At 40.6% G+C, this 26175-nt stretch overlaps 1 protein-coding gene across 1 annotated transcript in view; it reads left to right on the forward strand.

Moving 5' to 3' along the window:
- LOC135224527 (nucleolar protein 6-like) overlaps nucleotides 1–25731 on the forward strand; it is a 254757-nt gene extending 229026 nt beyond the window's left edge. Inside the window, exons 21-22 of the mRNA XM_064263598.1 lie at nucleotides 12980–13081; nucleotides 25569–25731. Of these exons, the coding sequence (XP_064119668.1) occupies nucleotides 12980–13081; nucleotides 25569–25706 (240 nt within the window). The 3' untranslated portion in view covers nucleotides 25707–25731. The remainder of the gene's footprint in view (nucleotides 1–12979; nucleotides 13082–25568) is intronic.
- Nucleotides 25732–26175: the final 444 nt, after the last annotated feature.

Below are 26175 nucleotides of genomic sequence, written 5' to 3' on the forward strand. Positions count from 1 at the left end.
GGTTCACGATGGAGACGGCACGTTCCGTGCTCGACTCCATCAGGGAGAACGATTTCATGCTTTCAGTGGACCTGAAGGATGCGTATTTCCAAATACCCATCCATCAGTCCTCCAGAAAGTACCTCCGCTTCATCCTCGACGGGACGGTGTACCAATTCAGGGCACTTTGCTTCGGTCTCTCAACCGCCCCACAGGTGTTCACGCAAGTGTTCACTCTGGTGTGTGCTTGGGCCCATTCGCACGGGATACATCTGATGAGGTATCTGGACGATTGGCTAGTCCTGGCGAGCTCCCGCTCGCAGTTGCTGCAGGACAGGGATCGGCTACTCGAGATCTGTCGCGATCTGGGGATCGTGGTGAACTTCGAGAAGTCTGATCTCGAGCCCAAGCAGAGGATGAAGTACCTGGGTATGCTGGTCGACACGGTAGCAGGGAGAGTCTTCCCCGCAGACTCGCGGATCAGCATATTCAGGGAGGCAGCCAACCAGTTCCTGTCTCGGCAGGAACAGGCAGCTCAGCGATGGCAAGTCGTGATCGGACACCTGTCGTCACTCGAGAAGTTAGTCCCTCACGGGCGTCTTCACCTGCGGTCTCTTCAGTGGAGACTAAAGGAGAGTTGGTCACAGGCAACGGATCCCCCGAGCTTTCCAGTGTCGCTGACACCGGAGGTGAGGCAGGACCTAGCCTGGTGGCTGGACGACAGGAACCTCTTAAAGGGAGTGCCTCTACGCACTCCCCCCCGTCTTCTGTGGTTGGTGTCGTCTTCAGCAGGTAGCGGATTTCCTCGTTTTTCTTCGCCGAGAGAAGCTCCTCTCAGTCCCCACAGTCAAAGGATATAGAGCCGCCCTGGCACTAGTCCTGAAACTGAGGGGATTGGATATCTCGAACTCGTTCGAGATCTCCTTGCTCATGAGGAGCTTCGAAAGGTCTTTGCCCACCCAGGGAACTCAGGCCTCCTGCGTGGGACGTGACTCTCGTCCTTAGGAGTTTGACTCGAAGACCCTTCGAGCCACTCCGAGAGTCGTCAGACAGGGATCTGACCCTCAAGACCCTCTTCTTGCTGGCCCTGGCATCGGCGAAGAGAGTAGGGGAACTTCATGGTCTTTCCTTCGATGTACGACACTCCAGGGGATGGGGATCTGTGATGCTCGATTTCGTCCCGAACTTCGTTGCGAAGACTCAGAAACCTTCGGTCCCTGACGACAGGTTCGAGTCTTTCATGATCCCTTCCCTAATGGACTTCACCGATAATGATGCGGATGAGATGCTGCTTTGTCCTGTGAGTGCGCTACGGCGCTATCTGAAGAGAACTCGGCACCTCAGGCCTGAGTGTCGACGCCTCTTCGTTAGCACCGGGGTAACCAAGAAAGAAGTATCCAAGAACACTCTTTCTTTCTGGCTGCGTGAGGTCATCAGGAGGGCGTATGAGGCTGATGGTAGTGACGACATCCGTACGTCCCGTCCGAGAGCTCACGAAGTCAGAAGTATTGGCCCGTCGTTGGCGTTTCGTAAGAACTTCTCCGTGGTCCGTGGCGCAGGTCCTGAAGGCAGGTGTCTGGGCTAACCAGACCACCTTCACCTCCTTCTACCTTCGGGATATTGCCCACAGGTCCTTGGATACCTTTTCCTTGGGACCCGTGGTGGCTGCTCAACAAGTTGTGTAGCTAACCCAGACCCTCACAGGCTGAACAGCATCGAGTCCTGGTGTGACTGTGCGTTTCCTCCTCCTCTACCTGTGGGCAGAGGGTCACGGTCGTCACTACGCTGGATGAGGACGAGATGCAGGTGAGCTATATGACAGAGCCCCATCCTATCCCTTTCACTAGGGATAGGAGCAGAATATCCACCACTTCCTCCTACAAGGGGGGGGAAGTGGATGCCAACAAGAGACAAACCCATGACTTTATATTTGCTCCTGTACAGGAACAAGTTCTTACATTGCTGGTACGAAGAGACACGCTTGCCTCTCTTTTAGTATTTGGTCCAGAGGTCTGACCATTGATCCTGCGGTGCACACCCCGATCAATCGGACAGAGGCTTGGATCCCTCCCTTGCTCTTACGACCAGGGAGGCATTCCAAGGTTGGGCGAACACCAGTCTGTTCACAAAAGACTCAGATTCCTCCCACCAAGAAGTGAGTCTTCCTATTGTAAAAGGACCGAAGGTTTGTATGCCGTGTCGGAACAAATGACAATTTGTCCAAAATTGCATTTTTCCTAACTATACAAACCTGAGGTCCTTTTACACATAGTCCCACCTCATGCCACCCCTCACTCTGCAGTTTTTTGCTTGGGCCAAAAGCAAAAGTGATTGTTTACCTCCCAGTCGCGCGCGTGCGCCTGTCGGACAAGCAGTTAACTACCGAACCCCTTGTTCGAAAGCTTATGACCTATCCAGCTGCCGCTAGTAACCTTCCTATTGTAAAAGGACCTCAGGTTTGTATAGTTAGGAAAAATGCAATTTTGGACAAATTGCCATATTTCATTTTTCATTATTAATCTGTGAAACAAGGAGAATACAATCATGTATAACATTAGGTGATGAGTTAAAAAATTAGCAAGAAAATATTGGTTCCATTACTGATGTAGCTAATGCATAATATTGCTGTTGTCCTTAAGTAGCAACCTCCTAGCACCTCTTGGGTTAATATATAGATAATCCTTTCAGATAACGATGTCAGCAATAGCCTGCTAGGCAGTAGCCAATCTACATTGATTCAGTTAGGTAAACTGTAGTAGATATTGTCTGTAACCTATAACCTAGGATTATATATCCTTAAGGGTGAACAGAAATACCCTGGATTAGGTAGTAAGTAACCTTATAAGGTAAGATTGAAAAGACATATCCTTAGGATCAGAAAAAATGATTAGATAGAAGGCTACAGACATTTTCCTTTTATAAAGCCTTCTTAAGCATAGTAATAGTACTCTAGGCTGTCGTGTGCATACCCTGAAAGGGAATAAGATATCGTGGATTAGACAATAACCTAGACTAGGTGATAGCCTATCTATGAAGTTTCTAATTAGTAAGTTACTGTTTTTTATATAGTACATAGATTAAAAAACAATAAACCAAATATGCTATGAGGTAGTAGACTAACCTGAAGGCTACAAATTATACCTAGTTAATCATAACCTTAAAGGTAAATTAATTAATCAGGATTAGTCAATAACCATATGAAAAATGTGCTTGAAAAACCTAAGAGCAGTGGTCAATTGATTACAGTCAAAAAGTTTTATGATAAATTGGCAAAATCCCACCTCACACCCAGCAGACACTTTCAGTAGCTGGGACTGTTTTGGGATACTTTTCATGGCCTGTTGTCTCTCCACATCATACTTAAAAACAGAATAAGACAAGTCCTCAAAATGTGCCTTGCACAACACAGTTTCCAAATGGAAATTAGAACGTATGACAGGGTTTTTGTAGTTTGCATCAATAGTAGATCCAATACTCAGATTACAACATTAATTGAATCTCTCACAACAAAGATGCAAGACTGACCTCATCATAAGATTAAAAAAGTTGGTGAGATACTTTGTCCTTGATCCCGAAAGGAATCCCTGGTGTTACAGGTCACCCTGACTGCTCAGTCTGTACAATTGACAGTACACACAGATGCCTCGTTGAGAGGTTGGGAGGACATTGGAAGGATCGTCAGGTGTTATGGAGGTGGTCAGCTACGCTGAGGAATTGTCGTATCAGTTTCATGGAGATGATGGTTGTCACTTTGTCTCTTAAAAAGCTCAAACCTCCAGAAGAGAGACATTTAGTTAGTTCTAGACAACATGACTGCAGTGTCGTATATGAAGAGGTTGGGATGAGGGTCACCTCTCAATATAATAATGCTTGTCATCCTTTGATACAAGCAAGGAAGTGGCACTTGAATGCAATTCACCTTAAGTGAGTGGTCTCTCGATGTAGTAGTAGACTCCCTCTTAAGGAAAAGGACAGCCTCAACAGAGTGCTTGTTAGATAACAATTCTTTTCAGAAAAAAGCCAACATGCTTCCACAACTGGAAGTGGGCCTGTTCCCCAAGGTATCTCGGCAACTTTTAAAATCTACTGATGAGGTCAGTCTCGCTTCGTTTGTTGCGAGCAATTCAATTAATGTTGTAATCTGAGTATTGGATCTACTATTGATGCAAACTGCAACAACCCTTTCGTATGTTCTAATTTCCATTTGGAAACTCTGTGCTGTGCAAGGCACATTTTGAGGACTTGCCTTATTCTGTTTTAAGTATGATGTGGAGAGACAGGCCATGAAAAGTGTCCCAACACAGTCCCAGCTACTGAAAATGTCTGCTGGGTGTGAGGTGGGATTTTGCCAACTTATCATAAAACCTTTTGACTGTAATCAATTAACCATTGCTCTTAGGTTTTTCAAGCACACTTTTCTACCGTTTCTAATTTTGTAAAATTTCTTATGGCAGTGTTAGCACACAGACCATGGCTTTGAACTTGTACATATCTTTCCCTATCTGGAACCCTAGGACCCTGAAAAGGGACAGAAGGGAACGGAGACAGATGTACCGGTATGGATTTTTCAGATCTATAGTTGTCCATGTCCATCTTGGAATAATTGAGCTTACTAGGGCAACAGTAGCTACCCAGAAAGTTAGGTAAACTTGGTAAACAATGTGCTTATTCAATTTTGATGAGTCTAGGATCACTTTTTGTTTGGAGGTCCAGAGCTGTCCAATGTCAATGTGACAAGATGGGGAGCATGTCACCAACTATAGTTCATGTAATTTCTCTCTCTCTCTCTCTCTCTCTCTCTCTCTCTCTCTCTCTCTCTCTCTCTCTCTCTCTCTCTCTCTGAGATAAGAGAATTTTTATGGTTCATGTATGTATGTTTATTAATATTTTCAAATAATAATAATAAAATTCGTATGTGACAGTATTGTAAAGAATTACTACAGTAATCTTTCCATTTCACTCTTTTAAAGAAGGATTCTCTCTCTCTCTCTCTCTCTCTCTCTCTCTCTCTCTCTCTCTCCTCTCTCTCTCTCTCTCTCTCTCTCTCTCTCTCTCTCTGTCTTAATTATATATGTTTACAGGCAGTTTCCAGTTATCAGTGGACTTAGTTATCGGCAATCCGGCTTTATGGGGCTTGTCTAGCACCATAAAATCGGTGTTTTATGACACCATAATGAGCCGAGTTCTGGTTATCGGCACCATAAGGGCTTTTATGGTGCCAATAACCAGTTATCAGTACCATTATGGTGCCATAAATTGCTGAGTTTTGGTTAATGGTGGTTTTCGTTTATCATCACATCTCCGGGAACGGAACACCCACCAATAACCGGGGACTGCCTGTATTTTTGTAGTGTAGTATGATAAATGGTAAATGATTTACCTAATAACTAATTTTCAAAAATTAATAAGATTAATAAAAGAAATAGCAATTCCCAGTCTTTTTATCCACTTTGAGAAAGGAGTAAATGACCGTTTGATATACATATTGTCGGAGGGGAAGGAGTGTTGTCCAGAGAAGTCATCTCTCTCTCTCTCTCTCTCTCTCTCTCTCTCTCTCTCTCTCTCTCTCTCTCTCTCTCCATCTCCTCTCTCTCTCTCTCTCTCTCTCTCTCTCTCTCTCTCTCTCTCTCTCTCTCTCTCTCTCTCTCCCCCCGCATTATTGGCTGTGCATATATATTTGTAATGGTAAAATGTTTAAAATTACTTTGGAATGCTATTAGTAATATAATATCAAAGATTAATACAGTAATAGGATGGTAACTTATGGTGCATTCGAAGTAGGAAGTAGCAGTTATAAGTGTTTGTAGAGCGGGATCTAAGTATTCGCAGGTTTTAACCACTCACAGGGTGTCTGATATGCATCCCCCGCAAATAGGGGGGTCCACTATACTTACATTATTACTAAGAGAGTAGTACTAGTCGTCCATTATCATATTGAGAGGAGGTGAGTATCATCCTGACCTTTTGATGTAGGACATTGCAGTCATGTTGTCTAGAACCAACCAAATTTCTCATCTAGAGATTTGAGATTTTTGAGAGAGAAAAAGACAGCCTTCAATCCAGGTATTTGATACGACAATCCACAGAGTAGCTGACCCCCCATCAATGCCACCTGACGATCCTCCCAATGTCCTCCCAACCTGTCAGTGAGGCATCTGTGTGTATTGTCACTTATACAAACTGAGGAGTCAGAGTGACCTGTATCTCCAGAGATTCCTTCCGGAATCAGGGCCAAAGTATCTCCTCAACTTTTTTTTATTTCTTTGAAGTCTGTCTCACATCTTTGTTGCATGCGATAGTTAGAATTTGTTTACATTCATTTGTTGTAATCTGAGTATTGAATTTTTTTTTTATGTGAATTACAACAAACCCATCATATGTTCTAATTGCCATTTAGAAACTGGACTGTGCAAGGCAAATTTTGAGGACTTGCTTTATTCTGTTTTCAGTATGATATAAAGAGACTATAGACCATGAAAAGTATCCCAACACATTCCCGGCTGCTGAAAATGTATGCTGGGTGTGATGTGGGATTTTGCCAATTTGTCATAAAACCTTTTGTCTGTAATCAGTTGACCACTGCTATTAGTTGTATTCTTTAATTCTCAAACAACTACCATTACTAATTTTGTCAAATTTCTTAGGGCAATGTTTAGCCCAAAGGCCACGACTTTGAACCTATACATATCTTTCCCTATCCAGAACCATAGGAAGGGACAGAAGGGAACAGTGACAGGGGTGTGCCAGTAGGCATCTTTCAGATCTTTAGCTGTCCAAGACCCTTTTATAACAAATTGAAAATACTAGGGCAACAGTAGTTATCTGGAAAATTTGATAAACAGTGTGCTTATTCAATGTTGGTATGTGTAGGATCACTCTTTGTTTGGAGGAATCGTTTTTGGGGATACTTGGAGACGTGCTTGGTGGCGAATATACATATGTTTCTCTGCAGCTCCCTTTAACAGGGCCTTTCTACAGGTAACCTTCCAGAGAGGGGTCTGATTTTTGGAAGAATCCCTTTACAGAAGGAGGGAGGGGTGTGACCATTTCCACCCCAGCCCTTTTAAAATTAATGCTGTGTCCCCAAGGGGAAGACTTCCATTGCCTGTGGTGTCATCGAAGTTGACCCACAACCATACCATTCCTATTGGTATCTGCCTTTTCCTCCGCCTTTGTCCTTGATAGGCATTCCAGGTGTTGCTTTTCTTTTTCCTATAAGAAGGTCTTTGGACCTTGTGAAGAAGATTTCCTTGCTGTTGTTGTCCTTTAGTGAGTTGTTCCATCTGATCATCCACCTGTCTTTGGGGAAAAACTTCTGGGTTGAGTGAAGGCTGACAGTAATTTTTTTTTTTTTTTTTTTTTTTTTTTTTTTTTTTTTTTTTTTTTTTTTTTTTTTTGTTTTTTTTTTTTTTTTTTTTTTTTTTTTTTTTTTTTTGCGCTAGCCATTTTGGGTTGGGTAAGGGTAAGTTTTGGCTTTTTATTTCCTGAATTCCCATTTTTCTCAAAAGAGAGTAACAGTACAATTCTGTTGGTGGGCTTGCTGGTTAAGTTTTTAACCACAACAGACTCCTCAAACCTACTACAGTCTAGCTACCTTATTCTCACTGAGAGGATAATCTATTTATTAATAATAATTGTGGAAAATTTCTTTAGATAAAACTTCTAAATATAATGATAAATTCTTCAAAATAATTGGCGCTATTACAAATAACGAATAGAAATCGTGAGAAGCACTGTTGCAGGCAAAAAAGCTGGTTTACTGCTGTTCACACACATTTAAATTATTATTCCACAGTCAACTAAAAAGATTTTAACTGTAACTTAAAATTATGCACTTAGCTTTCAAGATAGATAGTTCAATGATCCTCGGTAATGAAATCACAGAAGTGAAGATCTAAAATCACATATCACTGGTTTCAGTTCACTTTACACTGCTGACCAGAAAAAAGTAGTGGGTTCTTGGTCTGTTTCTGGTTGTATGTATACAATATGATAGCACATATGCACATAGCCACTTCTTGCAAGTTTGGATGTCGGTAAACTGGGTTCAGCATTCGCTAAGGTAAAAGAGAAAGTGCCCTTTTGTCCTGAGTCCATTTGTGCTCTATGTTGTGTTATAATGTTTATCGTTACTACACTACCTAGCCAGGGGCATTTTTTGTGTGAGGGGGCCCCCCTTACAGCTGGTGGGGATTAGGTTTCGGGGATTTATTTTCTAATTGAGCACTTCTAGATTATTATTAGTTATCATTATTACTATATTATTATTATTTAATTAATCTTCATATATTTTTAATTAGGTTTTTTTTTTTTTTTTTTTTTTTTTTTTCTGAGGTGTGGGACCCTCACAGCCGTGGGGCCCTGGGCCATTGACTCCTCAGCCCCCCTCCCCCCTAAATCCGCCACTATAACTGGCCACAAGACCAGCCAAAAGAGAATTCTTTGACATTAGTCTGGTGTGGTCACCATGGAGCTTTGGTGGACCATGGAAAGGGTAATTCTTAGAGGATTAGAGAGCGACTACACCATCAAAAATGGCTAGATTAGACATTTCATCCAACAAACATAATGAACTTAATTTGTCTATGCCACAAATCAACTGTAACAGTTGGTAAAATATACTTGATTGATGACACAACTCTCTCCAAGAGTTTGAAATAAGAGTCAGCACCAGAAAACCACATTGGTCTCCTAACAAGGAAGAAGGACAGACACTCAGATATAATAGCTTTATTGCAAAACGTTTTAAAACATTTCTGCACGATACCAACTTTCAAGAAACATAGGAATCAACATTTTATATATATACATTATGTATGTATATATATATATATATATATATATATATTATATATATATATATATATATATATATATAGTGTTCCCCCATATTTGAGGGGGGTGGGTACCAGGCACCCTCATGAATAATTAAAACCCACGAATAGTTAGAACCACCACTAAAAATGCTTATAACTGCCTATCTTGAAAGTTCGAATACCAAATGTATACCATAAATAACATCCTACTTCAAATATACCTAAATTTACTAACCTGTTACTGTATTAATCTTTGAGATTATATTAATATAATTTCAAAGTCATCTTAAACATTTTACCATTAAAAATATATACTTACAGCCAATAACACAGAGAGAGAGAGAGAGAGAGAGAGAGAGAGAGAGAGAGAGAGAGACCATACCATTGAATGGCAACATCCTATATCTGACCAACAAGAGTGAAATTATGAATTATTCTTGAGACAGAATTATAATGGAGAGAGAGAGAGAGAGAGAGAGAGAGAGAGAGAGAGAGAGAGAGAGAGAGAGAGAGAATAATTCCTACACTCCGACTCCTTCCCCTCCGCCAATACATATATCAAACTGTCATTTACTCCTCTGCCCAGAGAGAGAGAGAGAGAGAGAACCATTGAATGGCAACATCCTATATCTGACCATCAAGAGTGAAATTATGAATTATTCTTGAGATAGAATAGTAATGGAGAGAGAGAGAGAGAGAGAGAGAGAGAGAGAGAGAGAGAGAGAGAGAGAGAGAGAGAGAGAGAGAGTAACTCCTACACTCCGACTCCTTCCCCTCTGCCAATACATATATCAAACTGTCATTTACTCCCCTGCCTTCCTTCCTCCAAGTGGATAAAAAGACTGGGAATCGCTATTTTTTATTAATCTTATCAATATTTGAAAATTAGTTATTTAAGAGAGAGAGAAAGAGAGCGGTTATTGATTAATCTCATTAAACTTAATATTATTTGAAAACTAGTACTGTATATTATTATTTCACCATAAAGTGTAGTAATGCCTTTAAAGATATACTGTATACATAAACTTCCATGCCAAACAGAGGGCGAGAGTTACCACTAGGACATGTGGCGAGAGAGAGAGAGAGAGAGAGAGAGAGAGAGAGAGAGAGAGAGAGAGAGTTATTCTAATTTAAAAGAGTGAACTGGATAGATTATTGTATTTCTTTAAAATACTATCAAATATGAATTTTGAAATTTGTTATATTATTGATATTATTATTATGTGAAATTATTAATAGACATACAATGTACCATAGAAATTCTCTCAGTAAAAGAGAGAGAGGGAGAGAGAGTTATCCATATTTGAAAGAGTGAAATGGAAAGGTTATTGTAGTATTTCTTTAAAATACTATCACATATGATTTTTGTAATTACAGTTATATTATTATTATTATTTGAAAATATCAATAAACATATTATACATACATGTGCCATAAAAATCTCTATTCAGTCATGAAAAAATTCATTGAGCTTCATATGGCAATTGAGAATACGTATACGAAATATTTCTTCAAAATTCGTCTTACTTACGTAGTTACGAAAGTATTTTCGTTCAAATATTCGTCTTACTTTCGTAGTTACAGGGTAATTAGTAAACAAAACTCAATAAGCCTAAAACATTCATCCATACAAGAAAATGCAATATTTCTTCTGTTATCGTCAATTTTGATAATTATTGTCAAAGAAATTGTGAGAAATGGCATCTGTAGAGATTCCGTGGGTCGCAGAGGGGAGTATCAAGTTCAACCATGATGATCAGTGCTAGCACAGACTTCAAGTAGTCTACACGTTCGAGCAAGTAGTCTACACGTTCGAGCTCACCTCTGACATTCGCTTGCTTTTACATATGCTTATCTATGTTTCGGCAGGAATTTCATCATGCCAATGAGGAAAAGACAAGGAAAATATCTTGCTAACATAAAGACGAAGAAAATTCGCTCTAATATGGTTACAGAATATCATAATATATGCGATATTAGCGTAGTTAGTGAAGAGAGAGAGAGGGAGGGTTGCCTAGTAAGTAAACGCCCCGTCTTGCCTGAAGCACATGTCACACTGTCCCCCAGGCTACGATCTTTGAGCAAAGGGATCTTAATTTATGATAAATAACATAGTTTTGGTTTATTAATACCCAAAAAGGAATATGAAATTCATAATAATCATGATTTATTAACATTGTCTTTGTAAAAAGAGAGTACAACTTCGAATTTCACCTCTTGATATTCTCTTGCATTTACGTTTGTTTATTTTTGTTTCGGCAAGAATTTCATCATGCCAAAACGGAAAATACTAGGAAAACATCTAGGTAACATACAGAAGAAGAAAAGTCGCTGTAATAAGCCGAGTTACTGAAGGAGAGAGAGAGAGTGTTGCGTAGGAAGGAGTCTTGCCTGACGCAGTGCCCCAAGCTACGATACATGAGCAAAGGGATCATCATTTATGATTAAGTTATGATAAATAAAATAGTTTTGGTTTATTAATACACAAAAAAGAAATATACATTCATAATAATCATTATTTATTAACATTGTCGTTATAAAAATACGAAGAAAAACTTTGAACGCCCGTATCTCAAAACTATAGTTATTGACTTCAAAATCTATCTTCTCACTTAGTTTTAAAGCTATAACATTGGAATTTGGTATATAACTCAGAAAGACGTTATAGAACAATCAAATGAAGCCCTATTTTCCAATTTTTGTTTAGTCTTTTTTTTTTTTTTTTTTTTTTTTTTTTTTTTTTTTTTTTTTTTTTTTTTTTCTAATCTATAGGGTTTATTTTTTTACCATAATGAAAAATTCATATCTAGCAAAAAAATTACTCCTCATTTGATTGGAGGTCTACATCAGGTCTATATATGGTAGTAATCCCAGGTCTTAATATTAAATATCAAGGGAGGAGATAGAATTTGAAAAATGGTTATTTTCGGGATAAATCGCCCTGGCGTCACAAAACCGAAGGTCAGAGGCAAAAATCATATGCGGTTTGGAGATGTCCCAAGTCACCTTATTAAGTGGTATGAATATCAAAGTCCTGTCCTTAAAGAATGGCATTAGCCGGCCGGCCCCCTTAAGGTTCATGCCCCAAAGCCTACTCCACTCATGAATACATGCCAGATCTTTAATCAAGGATTCTGCAACCACAGACCTAAGGCACAGAGAAGGAACACCAACTAGAAGAGTAGCATCATCAGTATATGCAATCAGCCTGTCACTAGCATAGATGATAAATAGTAAGGTCCAAGAACAATACCTTGGGAAACACCAGAAATGACAGCAGTTAAGCCATCAACACATATCCTTAGTGTTTTGCCAGTTAAGTAGAGTAGGGGGGTTTTCCCCTTCCACATAAACATCTCCCTCCCAGGACTTTCCCTCTCAAAGGAAGGATCAAGAATATAAGTAAAGCTCAGGGATTTTAGAGAAGACAGAAATAGGCAACAAAAAAAAAGTTGTGAGCAGCATTTAGATTTTTATAAATTTATTTGTCCATTTTAAGAGGTTGGTTTTGAATAGATTTTTTGTCCTTGCTTGGTAAGGCATCTTTGTTTTCCTCATAAGCAAGTATTGTAGAGTCAGGTGGGTGGTCTTGGTATCTGGAATGGGGTCTTTGTCTTTCAGGATCTAACTACATAGTTGGTGCAGTTGGAGAGTCCGTTTTGGAATTGAGGCTTTTTTGTGATTAATGGGTTGCATGAAAATTTGCATTTTGATATGTAAGATAAATTTTCTTATTTACACCTGCCTGGTTAGATAAGAAAACAGTAATGCTACACACCTAGATGTTTGTAACCCTCATCCTCCAAGTAAAAGTAAGCTAAAAGAGGCGATTCAAGTTACTCACAGTATATTTTATTTTAGTACAGTGCTTGCAGAGCTAGTTCTTTGTGTTAATAATGCAGTAATAATATTTGATTTTAGAAAGGAAAATAGATGTGACAGAATTGAAATTTTAAGGGTTATTAAATTGTCGATTGTTAGGTCTGCTATATCGAAGGTTTTGGAAAATAAACTAAAAACTTTGGTAAATGGAGTGTATTGCAGACTAGTAAGTGGTAAATCAGATTGTAATAAAAAAAAGGGCTTGGTTTCTTAATGTGTAGTCTGCCCTTACTTTAAGGAGCACCTGTATTATCAATTGGACGATGTAATTTATGTATTTTTCTTATTCATTTTGTTTACAGGCAGCATTTAGTCATCTTGCCTTATTCTTTCATGATGAATTTGGTGGAAATGTAATTGGATTAGTTTGGAAACCATCTGCACTGCAAGAACAAGATTTGAAGGTTAGTCAAATTATTGTAGTTCATAGTTGTTTTATAATTCAAGTTACATAACACTGTACTTGGTGGTGAGTGCAGACTAGGAATAGTAAAGAAAATTATGCTGTTGTAAAAGTATGTTATTAAGGCTTGTTTTGTGTAATTGATAGGTAATACAGTGCTACCCCAGTTTTTCACACTTCACTTTGTTACAGATTTTAGTGGAACATATCATTCACTTTTCTGCAGAGGAACTTTCACTAACTCACAAATTTGTCTTCGGGCCACATCTCTAAATGTACCGCTAATTTGCTCTCTCTCTCTTTTATAAAACAATGCTATTTATTCACTAATTACTGTATTTTTCATATTGTGTGTGTGACTAAATAGAGATTTTTATGGTAAGTATTATTTACAATGAGAGAGAGAGAGAGAGAGAGAGAGAGAGAGAGAGAGAGAGAGAGATGGGGTGTAGCTCTTACATTATTTTTATGGAAACAGAGAGAATAATGTGAGAGGGAGGGGGTGGTGTTTGTTCTTGCACCTTCCCCAGCAATAGTCAACATACCCACTCGTTAGGAAGACCCCTGGTTTTCTGCTGTAACTTGTATGGGGTCAGGACTAACCATACTACCTACTGATACACAGTGCAGTCAAATTTGTTCTAGCTAATGGCAGTAGTAGTTTAAGAATACTGACTCTGATGACCACCCGGTGCATTCAAAGACCTCTTCGAAAGATACATTTCTGAAAAAGTCCAACGATGTACTTAATTTCCTAATATCATATGACCTAGGAAAGGAGTGTGGGTTTGCAGTAGCCCTTGTAGAGAGAGTGGTTTATTTGTGCTAGGATGTAGTAGAATTGGACCTTCTGAGATGTTTGCCATTACCTCTAGGTAAACCTAAAGTGCTTGAACTGGGCATACGTTCTGTCTGCTAAATTGAGGTTGTTCCGATGCCGTATACTTACCTCGAACTACTTCAATAGGAACATCCAGGATGCCAATCCGGTTCCGACCAGAAAAATCCGGTTACTCCTTCCACACCTAGCAAGGTACATGCCCTGAGGGTCACGGCCATGCGACCCACAACCTCCAACCTCAGTGCTTTCGTGGTCGCTTATCCCTCTACATGCATCCTCTCATCTTCCGTAAATCGGCCGGATTCCCCCTTTGTGTTTTTTCCTTGTGTGTGAAAGTCTTCTCTCCCCCTTGTGTATGTGTGTGTGCCTTCTCTCATGAAATCTGACACTCAGCGCTGCTGTCCAGGCCCTTTGGAGGCCAAGTCATGTGGGTCTTTCCTATCTTCAACGAAGATCAACCCCAACTCTTTATGTAACTCGTGCCGTGGCGGGCCTTGCTCGCCTGAGTCCACGTGACTGGAGTGTGTTTCCTGGCCTCCCTTCCAGTTGACGTTGGCCTCAACCAAGAGGAAGAAGAAGAAGGGCAGGTCTCCCGTGAAGAAGTCACGCTCGGAGGAGCCCTCATCGGCTAGACCTGCCCCGTCACTAGCTTCGCTTCCCAAGTCTTCCCCTGTTCCCTCCCAGTGAGGAGCCCTATTTGAGTTCCTTGCCGGGCCTCTGCCCATTGCAGAGCCCGATGAGTCCATGTCTCCTATACAGGTTTAGCCACCCGGGGACGATGGCTTCCTGCAAGAGGTGTGGTCCACCTTCAACCTTTGGGGAGTTCCGTTGGCTGAGGTGTTGTCTGCTCTCCCCTTGGTGAGCACGTCTAACCCAGCTCCGGGGAGTGTGGCTCAACCCGTGCCGAGGAGCATGGCTCACCCCACTCCGGGGCGTGTGGCCTCGGAGCCTGGTGCTTCATCCGCATCAGCCGGGGTAGCCGTCGGGTTGTCTTCCACCTTGTCTGCGCTCCCCTTCACCTCCCCCAAGGGGTTTGGCTGCCACAGGTCGCAGCGGGACTCTATAGGAGTTCCTGTCCCGGTCCTGGTCTGGCAACCCCATATACCCTTCTCAGATCTCCTCTCAAGGAGGACAATTTTCAGGTCTAGGGGCTGCCCCCCCAAGGTGAAGCTCCCTCGGTGGTCGTTGCCCCAGGCCGGGCCAAACTTCAGGCCCTCTCCCCCAAGGGCCAGGGGCAGTAAGAGCAAGAGAAGACCCCCTTCTCCTGAAGACTACTCCTCCTCGGAGTTTTATGACTCAGATAGGTCCTCCCGTAGGAGGCGGCAGAGAGAGAAGCGGAGGCGCCACGCTGGGAGGAGTTGAGTATATTCCTCCTCCTCCTCCTCCTCCCTAGGCCACTGCTCCTGCTCTCCCCATTGTAGCCAGGAACACAGGGGTTGGAGTAGGAGCAGCAGCCATCGGGACGGGTCGCGCCTCTCCCCAACCGCTTGGGGCCCGAGTTCGTGGCTCCCATAACGGCCCCACAAGCGGGGTGCTCCGCTCCACTGCCAGTTGTTACCCTTGTGGGCTCGGTGGATCCCACCCCGGTACCAGCGCACCCCTTGACGGAAGGCTCCTTTCTTTGGCATTCTTCCTCCTCCTCCTTCCACCCAGCGGAGGAGGCAGAGCCATTCGGCCTCTCTGGTCGGGATTGGGGGCAAGTCTGGACCAGTGGGAGGCCCAAGTCGGCCCTGCTGCTTCAGTCCGAGGCTCCTTGCCTAGAGGAGCTCCCGTCCCCACCGGCGCCCCCCTGTTGGAGCCGCCCCACTTCACCGGCTTTTCCCCCCCTCCTCTGGCGCCGGCCCCCCCTTACCATCTAGAGGATGATGAAGACAAGGACTTGTCCAGGACACTCTCCAGAGCACCTTGGAAGGGCAGGGTGCCGCGAACAAGGGGTCCACCTCTAGGCGGGTCCTGGGCCTCATTAGGGCCAAGAATTATCTGGCGGAGCCCACCCTTGCCTCCTGATGCGAAGAGGTCTGTGGCTGTGGACTTCCTCTTGTGGGGGTCCTAAGGAGACCAAGCCACCTCTGAGCCTTCCCCCGGCTGAGAACGCAACCCAGGCTCTAGCTCATGCGGACCAGGTAGTTGCGGGCCCCAAGAACTTCTTGAGGTCCCATGGGTCCTTCAAGCTCCTTACGGCACCCAAGGCCAGGCAGAGGAGACTACACTCTGGAGGGCTTCTCGGCTGACCCCAAGTCTGTGGAAGGGGCCCTTAGTTCCCTTGTCCCAGGCCTTTCAGAGGAGAAGCTCTTGGTGGGGCCAGTTGCCTTTTCCCAATCGGAGGCCATGGTGATGGAAGCCACAGCTTGGGCTACGGTCCATGTGGCCTCCTGGCTCGACCTCTGGTCCAGGGCGGTAGCCAAGTTTGCCATTGAACACAACTTGAGGGACGAGGCTAAGTTGGCGCAGTTTAAGGAACTGGTCCTGTCAGAGGGGAGGTAGATTAGCTTCCTCACAACCCAGTCCATTACCCAGTGGACCAACTGTGTACTCTGGAGGAGGGATACAGTCCTGGCCAAGTTGCCCCGGAGCCTCCCTGACAGAGAGGCCAAGGCTCTGAGGAACTCCCAGCTGAGTCCCTCTTCTCTGAGGAGGTCATAAAGGAGTCCCTGAAACAGTGGAGGAAGGCAGGCCAGGACTCCATTGTGTACAGGGCTTCCTCCTTCAGGCACCCAGTCCAACGCAGGGCTCAGGAAACCCCCCCAGCACAGGCATGGGTGCAGCCCACCTCTTCCAACCTTGAACCAATATCTGGAGGTTGAGGGGAACAGGGGACTCAGCCCCCCTCCAGGGCCCCCCCATCTTCCTCATCCTCCTTCAGACCCAGACCTACCGCCTTCCAAAGGGGCCGAAATGGCCGCTTCCCCAAAAGGAAGTAGAATGCGAGGCCCCCTTCCCTCTCTCCCGCCACAGGTGGGGCGTTGCCTCTCGAATCATTGGCGGAAGGGGACTTCATGTTGTCCCTGGACCTCAAGGACGCTTACTTCCAGATCCCGGTGCATCTGTCCAGCAGGAAGTACTTATGGATCAGATGGGAGGGCAAGTCCTACCAGTTCAGGACTCTCTGCTTCAGTCTGTCCACGGCGCCGCAGGTGTTCTCCATTATGTCATCCTGGGATCACAGGAGGGTGATATGTCTCCTGCGGTACCTGGATGATTGGTTGTTGCTTTCCTCCTCAAGGGAGGCCTTAGAGAAGCAGAGGGACGAGCTTCTGGCCTTCTGCTCGGTCCTAGGCATAGTCCTGAACTGGGAGGCGTCCCATCTGGTCCCAACCACCAGGATGGTGTATCTTGGGATGGATCTGGACATGAGGGCAGCCAGGGCCTTCCCCGTGGAGGTCAGGCTGGCCAACCTGCAAAAAATAGCTCAACCTTTCTTGCAGAACTCCCCCTTACCAGTGAGGGAGTGGTAGAGACTCCTGGGACATCTAGTCTCCCTGGAGAAGCTGGTCCTCCAAGGCAGGCTAAAGTTTAGGCCCGTCCAGTGGAACCTGAAGGAGGGCTGGTCCCCAAAGGAAGATCCTCATCGGAAACTCGTCCTCCCCTCGCAGGACACCAGAGTGGCCCTCCGATGGTGGTTGGACAGGTCAAACATCCTCCAGAGGGTGCCCCTTTCGGACCTCCCCCAGAGATGCTCCTGTTCACGGATGCATCGAAGGAGGAATGGAGTGCTCACTTACAGTCTGAAATGAGGGAAGGGGTCTGGATGGAGCAGGAGAGACAGCTCCACATCAACTGTCTGGATTTGCTAGCTTTCCAGAGGCCCCTGCAGGGATTCGAGCACAGGATCAGGAACTCGGTGGTAGCTGTGATGTGGTAGCCTACTTCAAGAAGCAGGACGGGCAGGGCCGACTGAGGTCCTATTACTTGTGTGATCTCTGAGAGTTGATCCTGGAGTGGGCCGCAAGCATAGGCACCACCCTGACAGCAGAGTTCATTCCAGGAAAGAGAAACATAACATAATCGCAGATGGTGGTGAAAATGGCTCCCGGCCTGCTGGGGGATGGAGGAAGGAGAGGCAGGAACCCTTTGAGGAAACCGAATTGGTTGCAGTATGCAAAGGTTGATAACAAAATCAATTTCATTCATATACTAGGTACAAGGATAATCAAAGGAATTGATAGTGTGTGTCCGATTGTGTCTCACACATACACACACACACAGAGTAATCAGGGTGTTTATACTTGGATCTTAAGTGGACGAAAGAGATTAATTATGCCACAATATGTTAACTTATTGGTGGGAAATGGGAAACTTTTAGAACAAACATGAGGATTTTGCAAACACTACTAAGTCAAAAATGCAAGAAAAGGAAAGAGAAATAAAAGAACTTTTCACAAGGAAGCCGTTTAAATAAACAATCGAAGGCATGCAAAAGCCAAAAGTGGCGCCAGTTTGTTTATTACAGAGCTTAGTTACTTTTACAGTAATAAAAAATCAAAATCCTAAAAAGCAATTGTCACTAGATAGGTATTTTACCTTAACTAGAATATCGTAACAAAAATAAAAGTGATTTCGGCAGATCGAGTGTAAGTGAAAGGAATGGGCGAATAATCATCCCAGCACAGCCGATAAGTCAGTTGGAGGCAGAGCCCTTCTTCCCTCTCCTTTCTTCTCTCTTCACTCTATCGTCTTGCTCAGCCCACTTAGTGCTGACTCGAGCAAGCTTTTTTTTTTTTTTTTTTTTTTTTTTTTTTTTTTTTTTTACTTTTGCATTTGATTGCTTTCGTGTTTTATCATTGCGTTAAATTTATTGTGAAATAATATTTTATTTTTTAAGTGAATTGGTACTGCTTTTACGTACATGTTATAGTAAATATTTTACTGTTTTCTCTCCTCAACAATACCACAATGCAAAATAACTTATCATTCATTCATTATTCCTCAAAAATATAAATGCCCCCTCCCTCTCCCTCAAGTTAGCTGTGTATCACCGCAGTTACGAATGATTTTGTTAATCATTTATGCTAAATATTATTGTGAAAAGCTTTGTTCTTTCATTTACTATTTTGTTAATATTGTTCAACTAGACCGTCTCACTCGGCACACCAAACAATGGCTCAATTAACTTTTTTTTTCTCTTTTCTGTGTTGCATTCGATTGTTTACATATTTTATCATTACGTCAAATTTATTGGGAAATTCCTTTTTTATGTGAATTATTATTGCTTTTACGTACATAGAGTACTATTTTAACCCTCTCTTCTCTTCCTCTAGGACAGTTTGATACTGGACATTTTGATACCAGACATTTTGATACCGGACATTTTGTTACCGGACATTTTGTGACTCGGCTTTTTCACTACCGGACCTTTCGATACCCTTATATAAAGTATAAATCCAAATTATGTATCAAAAGTAAGGAGTTAAAAGTACAAATAAAAAAATATATAGACAAAAATTTATTAACCCTCTTACGCCGACTGGACGTATTTTACGTCGACATTTTTTGTCTCCCGTGTGCCGACTGGACGTATTTTGTGTCGACTTACAAAAGTTTTTTTTAAAATTCGCGGAAAAATACTTATAGGCCTACCAGCCTAAAACTTTTGAATCACGCGCCTTGGGGGATGCTGGGAGTTCACGGATCAAGGTGTTGTTTTGTTTACAATCGTTACGCAGGCGCGCAAGCGCGAATATCTTTCTTGCCGCACTAAAAAGTATCTGTGACACATCTCGGAAATTATTTTGTCACTTTGACATAATTTTTGTACCATTGTAAATTAGCCGTTACATGAAGTATTATATATGAAAATGTGCGCATTTTTATGTAGAATACAACAATAAAATACTCATGATTGTAGCTTTTATCAGTTTTGAGATATTTTCATATAAATAACGATAATTGCCAAAATTTCAACCTTCGGTTAACTTTGACTCTACCAAAATGGTCGAAAAATGCAATTGTAAGCTAAAACTCTTATATTTTAGTAATATTCAATCATTTACCTTCATTTTGCAACTAATTGGAAGTCTCTAGCCCAATATTTCGATTTATGGTGAATTTATGAAAAAACATTTTCCTTACGTCCGCGCGGTAACTCTTCCGAAAAAAATCATACGTGCGATTGTGGTAATGTTTGCACCATTTTAAATTAGCCGTTACATAAAGTTTTATATATGAAAATGTGCGCAATTTCATGTAGAATACAATAAAAAATAATTGAAGGTTGTAGCTTTTCTCATTTTTGAAATATTTGCATATAAATCACGATAAATAGAAAAAAAACCACGTTCGGTCAACTTTGACTACCGAAATGGTCGAAAAACGCAATTGTAAGCTAAAACTCTTACAGTCTAGTATTATTCAGTCATTTATCTTCATCTTGAAACAAATTCGAAGTCTCTGGCAAAATATTTAGATTTATGGTGAATTTTAAAAAATCTTTCCTTCCCTCCGCGCGCGGATTCTCCGCCACAAATCTCCGTAATGCGTACGTCCCATTCTCGGAATATTTGCTCCGTTTCATATTAGGCATTTCATAGAGTTTTATATATGAAAATGTGCGCAATTTCATGTAAAATAAAACGAAAAATATTTGAAGGTTGTAGCTTTTCTTATTTCCGAAATAATTGCATATAAAATATATATATATAAAAAAATTCGACATTTGGTCAACTTTAACTCATCAGATATGGTCGAAAACTGCAATTGTAAGCTGATACTCTTACAGTATAGTAATATTCAATCATTTGTCTTCATTTTGAAAGAAATTGGAAGTCTCTAGGACAATATTTAGATTTATGGTGAATTTTTGAAAAAAATATTTGTTTACGTCCGCGCGTTACGAATTCATGCATTATTTTGTGATAATATTTTCTCTGTGTTGCTTTTATTGTTTTACAATGTGTTATATACCAAAATGATCGCAATTTAGTGTACATTACAAGGAAAAAAAGTAACTTGTTATCTTTAACCGTTTTGCGCACAGCGCGATTTGAATACAATTATATATGAAATTTTGTTTTTGCGCTATCATATATAGCATTATTTATATATGATAATGATAATTTTTTTCATTTCTGATGGTTGCATACTAAACTTCAGGAAATGACAAAAAAAGGAGGCAAAAATTAACTCTTAATCTTGAAAACTAAGCGCGCTGTGATTTTTTGAAAAAAATCTTTTTTCCGCTTCCGCGCTCACTCTGAAACACCTCCGGCACACGGGAGTCAATTTTTTTTTTACCGCTTCGGCGTGAGAGGGTTAATTTGTAAAACACAGTACAAGTATGATTCAAGAAAAAGCAACAATATTATCTAGTTAAAAATGTTTAATGTTATGAGCAATGCCACGAAGATATTGTATTTTATTTGAGGGGTCATACTGTTCCAGCAATTCTTTTATACACTGATCGGCGTCTCTGTATTTTTTCTTTGAGGTTGCGCTGTCTCCACGATTGAGATGGGCAATTCTTGTTGCACTGAGAGCCTCTTCATGTTTTAAAGCAGTTATAAGGGACCAAATGTTAGGATGCACATTTGTCACTGACGTTCTTAGAGCATTATGAAATCCTTCAACATAGTTATTGGTGTGTGGCATACCATTTTCAATGCGTTCATCAACATTCCATAAATGAATAGAGAAGGCTGCCTCGACTCTTCGCCTTCGTTGGCCACGACCCCTCACTCCTCCAATATAATTTGTTTCAAAATATGCAACAAGCTCTTGCGGAAAATCGTCGTCATCAGTTAATTCTTCGAAGCCGCCAATAACATCGTCAATGGAAAGGAAAGCAAGCGCGGGTAAACATCTCACTTTTAAACTAAAATTATCATCTTGGTGATATTGATGTTTGAAACCTAATGTTACAACTTGTTTGTAAACATTTTGTGACAGGTGAAATAGGCAGCAAGAAACATCTGAATTAGGAAAAATATCTAATAAACTATTGATGGCTGCTTTTTCAAAATCCATCATCACAGTGGCTGGTTCGACATTATGCAAGAGTTCTTTTATAGTAGTAAATAAGTCTAGCATAAGTATTTTGTATCTTATTTGGCAACAAGGCGAACATTCTCAGAACACTAACGCCGTTGTCTTGAATATGTAAAGTGTACAGTTGATAATAAATAATTGGGCTACACTTAAAAGTTCCATCTACGGCCCAACTTTTGGCTCTTTTGATGTCACTAATTCCCTAGTCAGTAGCAAATATTAAAAGTATTTCAGTATCATGTTGTCCACTCTCAAACTGTAGCCACTTCAAACCATCTTCAAGGTAACAATACTGATCAGGAATCAAATAACCATGCCGCACCTGAGGTATAGGCGGTACATTTTCTTCTATTTGTCTCCAACGCCTGATACTACGACTCAACGAAGATACTGAAGCTAATTCTGAAATAGCACATACATTCAGATTTTCATTTTCTTTACATATTATAGTACGAGGAGCATCTTGTGTTGAACCAAACATTATTTTCATTTGATGATGTGCTAATTTAGATTCCACTCTTGCTGCTGTAGCACTGTGATTATGCTCACCTACAGTCTTAACGATTTTGTTGTCACTATCACCAACATAGGTGTGTACGCGGGCTTTACACATCCTATTTTCGCACTGCCAATATTGCTTTGAACCATCCTTATTAGTTTTGTGTTAATCATATATATAGTTTAGATCATCCACTAATTTTTTTCCATTTTTTGTTGAAGCAATTAGACGAGCCATGGGTGATACAATAAGAATATCTATATTTATCGTTGATAGCTGAGCGTTAGTAGTTGACCCTTTGGTAGTAGACCGAGAGTGATGAAAAAACTGAGAATATTTAGGTTCCGACCAATGTTTACTATAAATAGCAGGTGTTTGAAAAAAAAATTAAAACAACCAATTACAAGAAAAGTGTGGCAATTATATAAACAACCAATTATATGAAGAGTGTGGCCCTCAAAAGAAACTCTTATCTTCGCGCACACACATAGTGGTATCGAAATGTCCGGTAGTAAAAAATCCTAGTCACAAAATGTCCGGTAACGAAATGTCCGGTATCAATATGCCCAGTATCAAACTGTCCGGTCACCCCAACCAAGGATTATTAGTATCATCAGGGATGAGTATTGGAGCGCGTATCATGTTTTGATTTGAAGTTTTGTATTCAGAACTGACCATTTAGTGGTTTCCAGTTGGAATTCCAACACTAGACCTTATTTGGGCAGCATTGCTACTAAACTACTACTTACTTAGTAAACCTACAGGAGTAAACCAACAATGGGATGTTTCCTAATTGTTCTCTCTTAGTCTAGTATAGGGTATTGCCTAATCCAGGTTATTCTAGATCATTCATAATGTAAAAGCTATATAAAAACAGAAACTTACTTATATTTAAACTCATACTTAGGCTAACATTTTTGTCTAACCAAGGTCATTTTTATCTAGCCCTAGGCTATTTGGTCTACTATAAAAAGCAGTAACTTTCTAATATGAAATTTTATAGTTAGGCTATCATCTAGTGTAGGTTATTGTCTAATCCTGATTAATTATTTTACCTTTAAATGATTAACCAGGTGAAATTTTTAAGACTTCAAGATAGTTGTACCTCATAGGCCATTTGGTCTGTGTATGGTTTGGCCTACTATATAAAATAACTTACTAATGTGGAACTTTATAGTTAGGCTTTCACCTAGTATAGGATATTGTCTAATCCTGATTCACCTTTAAGGGTAAGGGATTAAATATGTGTAATTTGTGGCCTTCAAGCTGGTCTACTACCTCATAGCATATTTGATTAACTGTTTTGGTGTTGTATATAAAAACAGTAACTTGCTAATGTGAAACTAATGGGTAAGGTAGCCTATCACCTAGCCTAGGTTGTTGTCTGATCAATGTGGATTATTTAATTCCCTTTTAAGGGTATGCACATGATATCCTAGAGTACTAAGACTATGCTTAATTATACAGCTATATAAAAGAAAAAATGTCTGGAGCCTCTTATATAATCCCAAATCTTTGGTGTAAACTTAGTCAACTGCTTAGGCCCCTAGCCAAACAGGATGACTTTAAATCTACCTCAATTCAGGTGACTACCTAATCCAGGTTATTTTTATTCACTCTTAAGGATAAATTATCCTAGGTTATAGGCTACTAGGCTACAGACAATATCTACTATGGTCTAGCTAACTTATTCTCACTGAATCTATGTAGATTCTAGGCTACTGCTTAGTAGGCTGTTCGCTGACATTGTTATCTGCAATGATTATCTATATTATTAATAGAAATAACTGTGGAATATTTCTTTAGATAAAACTAAATAGAATGATAAATTCTTCAAAACAATTTTGTGCTTCTACAAATAGCTAATAATCATAAATTGTAAGAAGCGCTGATGTGTACGGGCGGGAAAAAAAAAAACAGTTTAAGGCTTTCCACACAATAAAATAATTGTTCTACAGTCTAAACTAAAATTGTTTAACTGGAACTTAAAATTATGCACTTGCTTTCAACTTAGATGTTTCCATGAACTTTGGTAATGAAATCAATAACAAAATAATTGGAGCTAATGATCATAAATCGTAAGAAGCACCGACGTGTGCTTGCATAAAAAGCAGACTTATGGCTTTTCACACACAATGGAATAATTGTTCCACAGCCTAAACTAAAAATTTTGCAACAGGAACTTGAATTATGAACGTATCTTTCAATTTAGATGCTTCCATGAACTTTGGCAATGAAATTAATAAGTTAAGATCAAAATTCTCGGAGCTAGCCTAAAGATTAAATTGTAAGAAGCGCTGACGTGTGCCGACAAAAAAGCCAGTGTTTATGGCTTTTCACATATATTAAAATCATTGTTCCACAATCTAAACTAGAAATTTTTAACTGTAATTTAAAATTATGCACTGAGCTTTCAACTTAGATATTTCCATGAATCAATCAGTGAAGAACGTACCTTTCTGAGTTTGTTTACTGACCAGAAAAGGAATGGCTTCTTGGTCTGTTTTTGGTCATATTTAGACAATATGACAGCACATATATGCATAGCCACTTTTTCTTTTTGCAGGTTTTGACACTGGTAAACTGGGTTCAGTTGTCGCTGAGGATAAGAGAGAGAACCCTCTTATCCTGAGTCCTTTTATACTCCTTCATGGGTTATAATGTTTATCATTACAACACTACCCGGTCACAAGACCAGCTAAAAATGAATTCTTTGAAATTAGTCTGGTCACCATGGAGCTCCGGATAGACCATGGAATGGTAATCCTTGAGGATGAGACAGTGACTACACTATCAAAGAGAATCTTTTGTAATGTCTAGTGTGCTGCTTAAGTCGCATTGTGAGAATTACTCTCAACAAGGGTGTGTGTGTATGAATAAACAAAAAAAACTTTCATGATATTGAGGTCTGGTTGAGCTTTAAAATAAAAAAAATATCTATAAAATTCAAATAACACAAGGCAGATAATCTTTAATAAACCCTCTTCTCAGCAAAGGATAACTTGAATTAGTAAAAAAAGTGGTTTTATGTTATCCTGCCGTAGCTAGGAATGTAAGTTTTTTATGATGTGGGTAGCATAAATTATGTTGGTAGGTCAGGTGGCACATTGAAATGTAGGATAGATCATCATATTTAGCCCTCTTACTAAGTTGTTTCCTTTATTCCAGGTTGGGAGCCTCGACGGTCATCGAATTTTTGGAGTAAAAACTGCAAAGCAGGTTCCGAATATGGAAGCCATTCTTTCAGATATTGAAATAATTGGTGAAGGTTTGGTGGAAAGTGTTACTGTAAATGATAAAACCTAATCTATAATATAAAGTCATTTTTTAATTATGTTTTGTTCTAACCTTTACCCAACTACCCTGATACAGATTTCCCATTTACTCTTAGAAAGAAGACCAACTTCTTGCCTTTCGTTAAACCATTTCAAACAAGTGGGTACTTTATGACGTATCTGTGACGTAGAGCCATCTCCCTTAACTAATTATTTAGACAAAATTTATATATCATACATTATATTACAATTTGCTTCAATAAAACTTCATATGGCCCAGGACAGGTAAAATGATATTTAACCATAAGTCAAACTCATTTGAAAAAGTATGTTTAGGTGGCTAAGTGCAGCTTTAACCTCATTTTCTTAAGTAAAAAAATTAATGAAACACATGGCAATGCACAGTACTTCCAAAAATTAGGACAAAGCTTGAAACAGTACCTTAATAGCATCGAAATCCATAAGTCGGTTTTAAAAGTTGTTTACAAAAAACACTGTCG

This window comes from Macrobrachium nipponense, chromosome 12 (genome assembly GCF_015104395.2).
Source record: "Macrobrachium nipponense isolate FS-2020 chromosome 12, ASM1510439v2, whole genome shotgun sequence".
Taxonomy (NCBI): Eukaryota; Metazoa; Arthropoda; class Malacostraca; order Decapoda; family Palaemonidae; genus Macrobrachium; species Macrobrachium nipponense.